This window comes from Sphaerodactylus townsendi, linkage group LG07 (genome assembly GCF_021028975.2).
Source record: "Sphaerodactylus townsendi isolate TG3544 linkage group LG07, MPM_Stown_v2.3, whole genome shotgun sequence".
Lineage (NCBI taxonomy): Eukaryota > Metazoa > Chordata > Lepidosauria > Squamata > Sphaerodactylidae > Sphaerodactylus > Sphaerodactylus townsendi.
Window position 1 is genome coordinate 80457432 of NC_059431.1, and position 12432 is coordinate 80469863.

The following is a 12432-nucleotide window of genomic DNA, read 5'->3' on the forward strand; positions in this document are numbered from 1 at the left end:
ATTGCTGCGGTCTGTAGATCTTGTTCCTAAGGTCTTGCCTGCATCTGTGATTGGCATCTTCAGAGGATGACCTCAAGCCCAACACACCTTCTAACCAGCCTCCTAGGGTTGTTATGAGGATAAAATGGAGAACAATGTAAGTTGCTTTGGACCTCATTGTGGAGAAAATAAATAAATAAGGACTATGGAAGAAGCATGCCAGCCTCCTTGTGACAGATTTCTTATGGATATTCACTCAGCTGTATTGCTGTTTTGTTCATGATCACAAAAAGGGGCATGGCTTTGGAGACAATAGGGTTCAAGCCTAGCTTAGATACTTAAGATGAGTGCTGCCAGACCCAGGGCAAATGTCAGGCCTGCAATATTTTCAACTTTTCAATCTGACTACAAGCACAGTATGGTGACAGCAAAGAAGTTATAAAGCTTTTGCTTGCTTGGATCTGATAGGCCACACTACATGGCCGGTGTGGTACATTCTATTTGGTAGTTTGGATGACTGACCAGAGACTCTTAGGAAAATTCCACATGGGCCAAAAACAGCAGTGTAAAAATGGTGTGAAAACGGTGTAAACCCTTTTACACCATTTTGCGCCATTTTCACACTGCTGTTTTGACCCATGTGGAATTTTCCTAAGAGTCGCCCTAGTTTCTATATTTAAGTTCCTGAGAGGAGCCTGAAGGATGTATCAGGGAAAATTAAATATGAGCATTTTTAGCTGCTGCTATTCATACAACTTTTCATATTGTAACCCCCCCCCAGTTCTCCTACCCAACTCCCACTTTATACCTGAACTGTGCATACTAATGAATAAGCAAACATGACCACCTTTATGAAAAGCAATCCACCCTTACATAGTGTTTCCAAGAAGTCATATCAACTCAACTGGGCTGCCTCTCAAGTAACTGATCACATACTCACTCAGTCCATGATTAGGACAAGTCTGAAAGGGAACACTCTTGATATCAGGTATAGTCTTATTTATGCTTCTTTGGACATTAACTTGACTTTGGCACTTGCTCCCAAATAATCGTTAATCGAACTGCTCTATAAGACTGCAATTGTCTGTAAACCGCATTGAACCCCACGGGATTTACTTCCAAGAACAGAATCGCACAGTTGCTGAGATGCAGCTTTCAATGAAGCTCTGTAAACCCAACCTGCAAAACCAGCAGCCCTGGCCCCGGAAGATGTTTGCACGCGCACAGATCAAGGAGAGGACCCCACGATATGCTCCGTGCCGTCCGCCACCGCCGTCCAAGATGCGTCGCCTGCGGCAGCGGCGCAAGAGGGCGTGGCCTCGGCTTCCAACAGGCTGGAGCGGAGCGAATCCGAACCGATTTCCTTTAAGCTCCGCCTTCGTCTTTCGCCTCTCCGTCGCCTCTTTAAGGTCGGGGCGGGGGCGCGTGTGGTGGTCCGTGCCTGTCTCGCGAGAACAGCGTTGGCGCCGTGACCTCCATGTGAGAGCGGCGCCGCCTGGTAAACAGTCCTGGGGGTTAGGACATGGCTCCCGTAGGCGCCCGTTAGCGGAGCCAAACCCGGTATCGTAGCAGAGGCTGGCGGCCATTCGGAGCTGGTCCCTTGGAGCCGTTGGGTACGGGCGACAGAAAACGAGAGGACGGGTGGAGCCGTGGTTTGCTGGTGGGGCCCGAGGGAGAGAGGAAGGAAGGCCAGCCGGAGGCGGGGAGGGGGTGAAGGAGCTTCGCGGGGGACCCTGGGCTGAAGAGGAGGGTTTCTTGCTCTCGCTTCCCCTTGCCAGTTTTCCTCCGCAAAACAAAGAGGCGTGAGAAGCCGTTTCCCTTGGCTGCGGGTCGGGTGCCTTTCACCATCCCGAGTGGGAGCCCGCCATGTGGATCCAGGTCCGCACCATCGACGGTGCCCAGACTCGGACCATCGAAGACCTCAGCCGCCTCACCAAGATCGAGAGTCTCCGCGAGAAGATCCAGGAGAGCTTCCGTGTGAGCCCCGACCGGCAGCGCCTTTTCTACCGGGGCAAGCAGGTGAGGCGGTGACATGCCGGTCTTCCCCTTCAGGACCTTTGCCTTTCAGCACCTGCCCTCCCCCGCCTTTTGTTTACCAAACACCTTACCTGGCGGGGGGGGGGGGGAGGTGGCAGCCCCAGAATGCCTTTGTGTTAAGGAAATGATGGGGAAGGGGCAGTTTTACCTTTCCTGCCTCACCTCCAATTTCTGGTTTTACTGGCGAGGCTCAGCCTCTAACGTGTGTTTTCTGCCACTCAGCTTCAGAAACACGCTTGTTTTGAAAAAGGGCGGGGTATGTGTGCAGGAGAGCAGGTAACGCGGGCCCCCTCTCCTGTGGCTGGCGCCACTTCCGGCGGTTCAACGGTCTCCAGAAACTGTTGATACACAGTGTCTCCAATCCAAGAAAAGTTCTGTTCTGGGTCATGTCCCCCCCCCCCCCCCTTTTTATGAACCAGCTGTATCTTGCTTAGTGATGCACCGCATGCAGAATCGTTGCTTTGTACTGCCTGGGCGCAATTTGAGAAACTCATATACTCGCTGCCAGAAAGCATTCTAAGCTAGCCTTTCTTTGGTGCCCATAATAGTTTTGGATCTTAGAGCAAGACATCATTCAGTGCATTATATACAGTAGCTGCTTTTGGAATTGGCATTTCAGCTGCTTGAAATGCAGATAAGAATGTAGGCATCTTTACCAAATTGTCAGTGATAGATGGTGTTTGGGATTCCTAAGCAACATAAAGGATTGCCTTTTTTTCATTTTGATGACTACATGTTGTGCCTACATGTAATCTTTTGTTGTACATTTGCCACATGGTTTAGTCACTGCACTTTTTCAGTCAGCCAGAACTTCCATAATTGATATGCATTATGGGTATTGTCTTATAAGATTCTCCACATAGCCTCTGGAATCTGGTGCTTTACAAGTTGTACAGAATGGGCAGAATGCACCCTGATGGGCTGGGGACATATTATGGCCCAATGACTTATTTGAAAGTCTGAAGATGAGATTGGGGTACAAATATGCTTCATAAGAGGAATGGTCAGAATGTATACCCCATTGGTAGATATGAAATTGACAATAATAACAGTGTGTATCTCACATCTCAGTGGCAAAAAGAGTTGAGGGAGTGGTAGAGTGTTGTTGATGAGAATCAATGTTGTATAGTGGTTAAAGTGTTGGACTAGTGTCTGGGAAACCCAGGTTTGAATCCAAACTCTGCCATGGCAAATTGATGGGTGAGTGACCTTGGGCCAGTTACACACTCAGCTTTGGCCTTGACTAGCATTTGGATGGGAGACCTCCAAGGAATACAGGGGCATGATGTGGAGGCAGGCAATGGCAAATCACCTTTGAACATCTGTTGCCTTAAAATTCTTATAGGATTGCCATGAGTCAGCTGTGATTTGATGGCAAAAAATGTTGTAGATACTTGAACAAGACAGAAAATGCCTCAAGAGACTGGTCACTGAAGAGTCTCCTCAGTTCTGTCCTTACAGACATATCCATAAAGTTTATTTAAAGGACTCTTGGATATGTCCATTTAATATAACAGAGCCAGTAATGCGATGTGATACACTAGGCCGCAGGGGTAGGGAACCTGCGGCTCTCCAGATGTTCAGGAACTACAATTCCCATCAGCCTCTGTCAGCATGGCCAATTGGCCATGCTGGTAGGGGCTGATGGGAACTGTAGTTCCTGAACATCTGGAGAGCCGCAGGTTCCCTACCCCTGCTAGGGCATAGGCCAGAGTAAGGAATTTGTTAAATACGTCTTTATCCTTCCATCTTTCCCTTTCATTTTATCCTCACAACATTGTGAGGTAGGTTAGGCTTAGAGGGATTAGTCAAAGATCACCTAGCAATCTTCTCTGAAGTCTGACTCCAGCACAGCTATTGAGCAAAATGCCTTTGTAGTATTATAATTGTACTTTTGTCTGTGGGTAACTTAGTTTATTACAGGAAGCCTTGAGTAAACATGTCCCTAGTTCATTTGTTGACAACTCTGTAATTAGTTTTAAAGCCTCCTGATAGCCAACATAACATGTTATGGTGTAGCAGTGAACACATGAAGCTGCCTTGTACTGAATACGAACATCAGTCCATAAGGTTCAGTACTGTCTCCTCAGATTGGCAGAAACTCTCCAGGGACTCAAGCAGAGGCTTTTCCCAGTATCTGGTACCTGATCCTTTTAACTGGGAAAGCTAGGGATTTTACCTGGGATCTTCTGCATGCCAGGTATATTCTCTATCACTGAGCCATGGCCCCATTCCTGTGTAAGCACGTGGCAGGTTCTGCTTTTTTGCTGTTGTTAACTGCAGCATCTTTAGACCAATTTTGGCATGTTTCTGCCTTGCATGACTTGAGAAACTACCTGTCTGCATTCATATTAGAAATATATAGCAAAATCTCTTGCAACAATTAATGTATAGTTTACCATGTATTGTAGCAACTTGTGGCCTATTGATACAGCTGATCTGGCCACCTGGAACCATGCCAGGGTAACATTGACTAGACGACTGTAATGTACTGTATCCTGGTCTCCCCTCAAAATCAGTTTGAAAACTCCAGTTGGTGCAGAATGTTGTGGTCCAACTATTATCTGGAGCTGGATGGTGCATGCATCTTGCTCCCATTCTGCAGTTACTTTGCTGGCATCCCATCTGTAACTGGGCTCAGTTTAAATTGGCTGTCACAGTAAAGCCCTTGATGGCATTGGACCCTCATATCCGCAAGATTGCCTCCCCCCTGTGCTTTATCAAATCAGCTTTGTTCATCTAAGGATGACTTTCTGCAGGTGACAGCCAAAATGGGAAGAATCAACAACTGCTTGTATGTATATCTTCATTGTAGCCCCCACAAACTATGCAAAACTGAATGATTAAAGAGAACTTTTCCGCATAGATATTAGGGTAATATCACAAAGTTGCTTGGATAGTTTATTAGGGACTGTGATCTATACTACTGAGCAAAGTTTGCTGCAAGTAGAATCATATGTAATTTGGCATAATTTAATGGATCATTGTAACAATTTGCTTTGTTTCAGTTTTTTTAAATTTTTGCTTAATTCTGCAAATTGTATTTCAGTGTTTACTGAATGTCCCATCCTGTTGATTGTACTGTAATCCACTTTATGTCCTAGCGAGAAGGGTTGACTTTAAATAGTATAAAAAGGCAAGTGTTTAAAATTACCGTTAAATGCTTTTCAAAATCATGTTAACTTGTCTCTAAGATTAGATTTGCTGAATTGTTAATTATAATCCATGAGCAAGGATGTAGGGAGATAGGTTCTTCTCCCTTTGTCTATACTGGTATATAAAGTTGTTTTCGGTTTTGAGCGAAAAACCCACATATCTGCAGGTTTCATAAATGTCTGCATATATTTGGCATGAGAGCTTGGACTGACTCCATTTTACTTTGAAGTCTGATAGAAAATTGAGCTTTTATCATGTAATAAAGATATTAATCTTCCAGCACTAATTGAAAAGTGATGGTTGATCGAAAACTAAAGAAGTTTCTACTCTTACTATAGTGTAGTTGGAGTAAATGGAAACCCAACTTTTTGTTTCTGGGTGTTCTCCAAGACAACTCCATATCATTTCTAAGCTGCTCCTGATCTGTCATAGTTCTCATAGCTGTAAGGCTGTATTCTTCTCTAACGTTGAACCCCTTTTCTCATTATTCTGGAAGGACAATATACCCTAATGGAAAAGTTATGCAACTTATCCCTGAAATCAGCCTCCATCCTTGGACTGGAAGATGGCCAGTGTCACACCAAAGGATGGGGGGGGGGGGGAGGAAATTACAGGCCAGTCAGTTTGACATCTGTTCCTAATAAATGAGTAGAATCTACCATTAAAGATAAAATTATAAAACATGTAGAAAAGCAAGACCTGCTGAGGAAGAGTCAGCATGGCTTTTGCAGAGGCCTACCTTACCAACTTACTAGAGTTCTTTGTGGGTGTAAACAGGATAAGGGGGAACCAGTGGACATTGTCTACTTCGATTTCCAAAAGGCTTTTGACAAAGTTCCCGACCAGAGACTATTGAGAAAACTCAGCAATGAAGGAATAAGAGGGGAAGTTGCCCTATGGATTAAAAACTGGTTGATAACAGAGGGGGGATGGCAGAAGGAGAGGGGAGTGGAGGGGACGCAAAAAGCAGCGCCCTCACGCACAGAGCCGCCTCCGGTTCAGCCCTCCATTCACCTTTCCTTCCAGCGCTGCTGCGGAGGGACATGCCCACGCTACCCTCTGACCTCCAGGACATGTGGAGCCGCAGTATAAGGCTGAAAGAGCCGCATGAGCCTCCAGAGCCGCAGGTTGCAGACCCCTGACATACACGCTACAGGGGTCAGTGCTATCAGTCACAGACCAGGAAAGGGATTTGAGCATCTTAGTTGATAGTTCCATGGGAATGTCAACTCAATGCATGGCAGCTGTGAAAAAGGCAAACTCTATGCTGGGGATGATTAGGAAAGGAATTGATAATAAAACTGCAAAGATTGTCATGCCCTTATATAAAGCAGTGGTGCGACTGCACTTGGAGTACTGTGTTCATGTTCTGGTCTCCACATTTCAAAAAGGATATCGAAGAGATAGAAAAAGTGCAGAGAAGGGCAACGAGGATGATTGAGGGACTGGAGCACCTTCCTTATGAGGAGAGGTTGCAGCGTTTGGGACTCTTTTGTTTGGAGAGGAGATGTTTGAGGGGGGATATGATTGAAGTCTATAAAATTATGCATGGGGTAGAAAATGTTGACAGAGAGAAATTTTTCTCTCTTTCTCACAATACTAGAACCAGGGGGCATACATTGAAAATACTGGGGGGAAGAATTAGGACTAATAAAAGGAAACATTTCTTCACGCAACGCATGATTGGTGTTTAGAATATGCTGCCACAGGAGGTGGTGATGGCCACTAACCTGGATAGCTTTAAAAGGGGCTTGGACAGATTTATGGAGAAGTAGATGTATGGCTACCAATCTTGATCCTCCTTGATCTCAGATTGCAAATCCTTAGCAGACTCAGGAGCAGCAGCAGTAGAAGGCCATTGCTTTCACATCCTGCATGTGAGCTCCCAAAGGCATCTGGTGGGTCACTACGAGTAGCAGAGTACTGGACTAGATGGACTCTGGTCTGATCCAGCAGGGTCTTTCTTATGTTCTTATACGGTCCCTTATTCCCCTGGCTGTTCAGTTCCTTATGTAAAGGAACCTTGGTTCTCTAAGCATCTTTGAAATTAACTTGTACTTTCTGGGACCTTTCATTTACACACATGTTCTTCTAATGGATGGATGGGAAAGGATTCTCCCTCTGTTGAATCCTGAACCTGCAGGATATATTTCCATATCTGCAGCATTCTGGGAAAGCTCAGTTTAGAGCTCAGTTTTGTTGTCTTTGTTGCTTTGAGAGTGACTGGATAACTTTAATGTGTGCAGTTACAAATGTTGTACTTGGGCACAGTGTTTTGTAAGGTAGACAGAAGCATTATTGGGAAACCAGTATTGCACTGTATTATTGTTATTTCATACTTCTAATAATCTTGACAATTTTTTAGAATGACTTAACAAAAGGCAGGTTCAGTCCCAAGAATCTTGCATTGTAACAAGCTGTTTTGGTTTTTCTGGGCTGTGTAGCTGTGGTGTAGTAAATTTTGCTGCTAACATTTTGCCCGCATTTATGGTTGGCATCTTCAGAGGCATGCTATGGTAAGATGTCTATGACATGCCTGCTGAGATGCCAACTGTAACGTACCCAAGCACTTAGGAGCTCTTGTTCTCTGGAAGTGGAGGGCCAGTTCAGAGTGAGCTGTGCTTCTCTGAATTAAGTGCCAGGAAGGGCAGTGTTCAGTAAAGGAATCTGTACCAGAGCTCCTGGAGTTAAAGGTAGCACAGTAACACTGATTAATCACACTGGTGCCATGGTGATTTTTTTCTCTGATGAGAACCCCACTCAAATATGAAGCAGTGAAACTTCTGAGAGAAAGGGGAGTTATATAGAGAGGATTGGAGCTTCCTCAAGGAGAGTGGCCATCCTTCTAAGCATCATGCGAAAGAGACACTCTAAGGGAGAGTTTGTATTAGTGTCCAAAAAACTGTATGTGTTGTACTTACCTGAGAATAAAAAGTATGATTTTAAGAAAAAGGGCTAGATCGCCAAACTGAACTCTGTAACAACTATATTGAAGTAACAGATTAATTTTATCTTGTGGCAAAGTGACAGTATCATCAGGAAATCACAAAGTCTGTAATTTGTATCAACTGGATAAGTTACTAAACAAAGTCTTGTACATAGCAACTTCTCTAAAATCAGCTTCCTTTGTACCTATATATTTTTCCTCCTTAATTCTTTGCTAGATTATCACTTTTAAACTTGTTCCTGTAAATAAAATCTTTCAATTTTTGCGTTCAATTTTATAATCCTCTGGTGCCATTTCTTTATTTACTTTGTGACAGAAAGACACAGGTAATTTTAGGTTTTTTTTCATGCTGCCTAAAAGACAAGTGACCTGGAAGAGCAGCTAAATACTATTTAGATGGCTTCTTAAGTGTGTGTGTGTGTGTGTGTGTGTGTGTGTGTGTGGGAAAACTGAAGGAGAAATATAAACTCTTAAGCATCCTCGCCACATTACTAAAATTTTTGTTCTATTAAAAAGTTGCTCAATCAGAGCTGTTTGGTCACTTAGAGATTTTGGAGGGAAAAATTTCCCTCAGGGCATAGGCAGTTGGCAGATGCTTGTGTGTGAGAGAGCCATACCCTCTAAGACTAGGGGGTGCTTTGTTACACCAACCATCAGTGGTGTAGTGCCAAGAGGGCAGGGGAGCGTGATGCACTGGGTGCGCTCGGGGGCGTGGCTGGGCGCAGTTCTCCCTTGCTCCGGTCCTGCCAACCATAGATGCTGGCAAATCATTAGGAGCAAAAACTACCAGACCAGGGGCACACGGCCCAGAAAACCCACAACATCCATTTAATTCTTGCCGTGAAAGCTTTCAACAATACTTGCATTCTAACTTTACACTTGGAAAATGCTTAGGGGTGGGATACCACAAGGGATGAGTATGAGTGATGCAGTTTGATTCCATTTTTCTTTAATTGGTGATGACAGTGTATGTCCCCTAAGAACCAGGCTCTTTTAATCGATTATCTGTGCTACCTGAGTTGTGTGGTTTGTGCAGATATTTTGGATTGTGTGGGAAGCTGTTTTGTGCTGTTTCATACGTGAATGTGTGACCATATGCCTGAGAATAAGAGTACAAAAAGCTTGCTTGTCATAGTTCCAAACAGCAAGGAGTCCAGATTTCCTAGCATCTCAGTCTGAGTGTGTGTTGTGGTATATGCATATTTTGTGCTGCATACTGTGTGATACAGTTCTGATTTGAAACAGCTGCATGTAGGATTGAGTGACTTAATTTTTCTGTGGAATTATATGCTTTGGGGCTCTTTGAAATATATATTTCAGTGTAAGGTATTTGTTAGGCTCCACTTAAATATATGAAGACTTGCTAATGCTCCCCTTAAAAGGTTTTTAATGTTATTTATATGTTATGTTTTGGCTATGACTAAAACTAACAGATTGTAAATGTAGCAAGATCTCTCTGGGCTTGAGTCATTGGATCAGCCTCTTCTCAGAACATTTGTATTTACTTGTTTTGGGGTTTCTTGGTCTATTATTTTGGGTTGTAGGTATAAAGGCTACGGCTAGGCAAACAGGATCCAGGAGAATGTGGCTACCCAAAACAGCTTTTATTTCTGCCTAGCATATCACTTCCTTGCTGGAAGAAGTACTTATTGTTGCAACAGGTTTGCTGTTCAGGCAGTTAAATCATGGCGGAAGCAGCAAAATAATTACACCAATCTCGAACTTTTATAGGAAAAAAATCCTCGTATTTTAGAGTTGAATATTTGGCAGTTGTAACAATGTCATTAAACATATGAAAAATGTGTTTTATCAATAACACTTGTGCTAATTAACAACTGAATGATAAGATGTAATTATACTGTGTAAACATAAATGCATTTGAATAAATGAACAATTTTTTTATTTGGAATTGAGATATTCTTTGCTGCCAACAAAGGTGGGTACAGCATGGTGAAAACAAAGGCAGTAGTAGACTTTGCTTCAATTTTCTTCCTATGATTGAAAGTGCTTCTCTCTTCCACGCTGGAGCAAGGGGTGTGTGTGGATGGGCATGATAGAGGTTTATAGAATTAGGCAAAGTGGTTTGAAAGCCTTTTCTCCCTCACCCATAGTACTATAACTTGGGGGCACCCAAATAGGAGGCAGTACTTCTCTACTTGATGGGTAATTCAATTGTGAAATGCTCTACAGTAGTCATAGCGATGGTCTCTAGCTTGGATGTCTTTAAGAGTGAGTTAGATTCATGGAATATAGACCATCAATGACTATTAGCTATAATGATGTAAGGGAAACTCAATTTTCAGAGGCAGAAAACCTCTGAATACCTGTGCTGGATGACTGTGGCCTATTTGTTGGTCCTCCAGGTTACCTGATTGGTTGTTCTGTGAAACAGGTTGGTGGACTAAATGGACCATCTAATCCAGCAAGACGTGTATAGCTTTCTCTTAATAGGGGGAGGATATATGCAATATCTTCCATCTAGCATTAGAGCCAGTAGATGTGTTGTAATACTGGGGCTGACTTCCCTACGTGAGGATAACTAGCATTGGACACTGCTACCTAGTGCTTGTGGCAAATAGTACTATATTCACTGTAATTCATAATTGTCAGATTTTATTAGGTTGGTATTTTACATTAGCTGGCCTCTTTTACATTAGCTGGCAGCTTTGTTCCTCAAGGTCTAGAAACTTTTTTGGCATCTAGAGAGTGGTTCCCAAACCTCCAGGCACACTGCCCCTTTGGTTCCATAAACTCCTCTCCAGTGCCCCCTATCCTACCCTGTAAGCATTATTCAGAATGGTGGTTTGTATAACACACTAAGGAAGATAATGGCAATAAATATTGTTTGTTGTAAGAACCTGGGAGGGTGGTGGTCTTTATCTGAAACTGAAGACTTCTTACTAAATTATTGATGGTCTACTCATTTCTGTGTACTTGCATCTTTATTGGGTGGTCAATTTAAATAATTCGTCAGTATTACTTTTGAATGGCCATCTTTGAGAGCCAGTGAGGTTAGTAGTTAAGAGGAGGTGGACTCTAATCTTGAGAACCTGGTTTGATTTGCTGCTTATCCACATGAGTGGCCGACTCTTATCTGGTGAATTGGATTTGTTTCCCTGTTCCTGTACACGCAGCCTGCTGTGCTAGTCACTGTTCTTGGCTAATCACATTCTTCGGAGCTCTCTCAGCCCTACCTACCTCATAAAGTGTATGTTGGAGAACGAGAAAGGGAAGGGAGTTTGAAAGCTGCTTTGAGTCTCCTTACAGGAGATAAAGGCAGGGTATAAATCCAAATTCCTCTCCTTTCTCACACACAGGCAAGAGACAACCACCACATGAAAATATTTGGATTCAACAGATTTATGTTTTAGGGGATTTTTCAGGTGTTATTTGAGGATTGTTTGCCAAAGCTGAAATTTGGATGCAAGTAGGGGGACCCATTTCTAAGTAAATGGTTTTTGGGAACACTTTTGTATGGCAGAAGTACTAGTAGAGAACGAGCAGACAGTGTGTTTAGGATGTTTCAAATACCATATAGCCCCCCTCGACTTATACACGAGTCAGCTGTATTTTAAAAATATTTTAGGGTTTTTACTTTGTTGGCTGCCAGGGGGCGCAGTTTTTAGGCTAGCGGTGACACTCCTGATGATACCACCCAAGTTTGGTAAAGTTTGGTTCAAGGGGTCCAAAGTTATGGACCCCCAAAGAGGGTGCTCCATCCCCCATTGTTTCCTATGGAAGCTAATACCAGATGGGGCTACATTTTGAGGATCCATAACTTTGGACCCCCTGAACCAAACTGCACCAAACCTGGGTGGTATCATCAGGAGGGTCTCCTAAAGATACTCTGAAATGTTGGTACTGCTAACATAAATATTCCTCCCCTGACCAAAAATCCAGTTTTGAAGGATTTTAACTCTTGTGTTATGGCTTGGTTGCTGGTTGAGCTAAGGTTTTTGTACTTTTAAAGTTATTGTTGAGACCATATTGCTTTTGTTGACTCCCTTTTCCACTTACAGAGCTGGTTTACTGTTTTTCTTTGAAATAAATATTCAAAAACATTCTACCTACCGATGCCTCAATTAATGTAATTTTATTGGTATCTATTTTTATTTTTGAAATTTACCAGTAGCTGCTACATTTCCCATCCTCGACTTATAGGCGAGTCAATACGTTTTCCCAGTTTTTTGTGGTAAAATTAGGTGTCTCGACTTATATGCAGGTCGACTTATACATGAGTATATACGGTACCTTAAAAAAAGAAACACTTTCTCATAATGTATTTCGATTCTGGCCTTCTCTAGTACCTTTGT

At 43.2% G+C, this 12432-nt stretch overlaps 1 protein-coding gene across 1 annotated transcript in view; it reads left to right on the forward strand.

Annotated features, from left to right (window-relative positions):
• Nucleotides 1-1844: 1844 nt before the first annotated feature.
• LOC125437011 (E3 ubiquitin-protein ligase UHRF2-like) overlaps nucleotides 1845-12432 on the forward strand; it is a 63743-nt gene continuing 53155 nt past the window's right edge. Inside the window, exon 1 of the mRNA XM_048504382.1 lies at nucleotides 1845-1998. Within this exon, the coding sequence (XP_048360339.1) occupies nucleotides 1846-1998 (153 nt within the window). The 5' untranslated portion in view covers nucleotide 1845. The remainder of the gene's footprint in view (nucleotides 1999-12432) is intronic.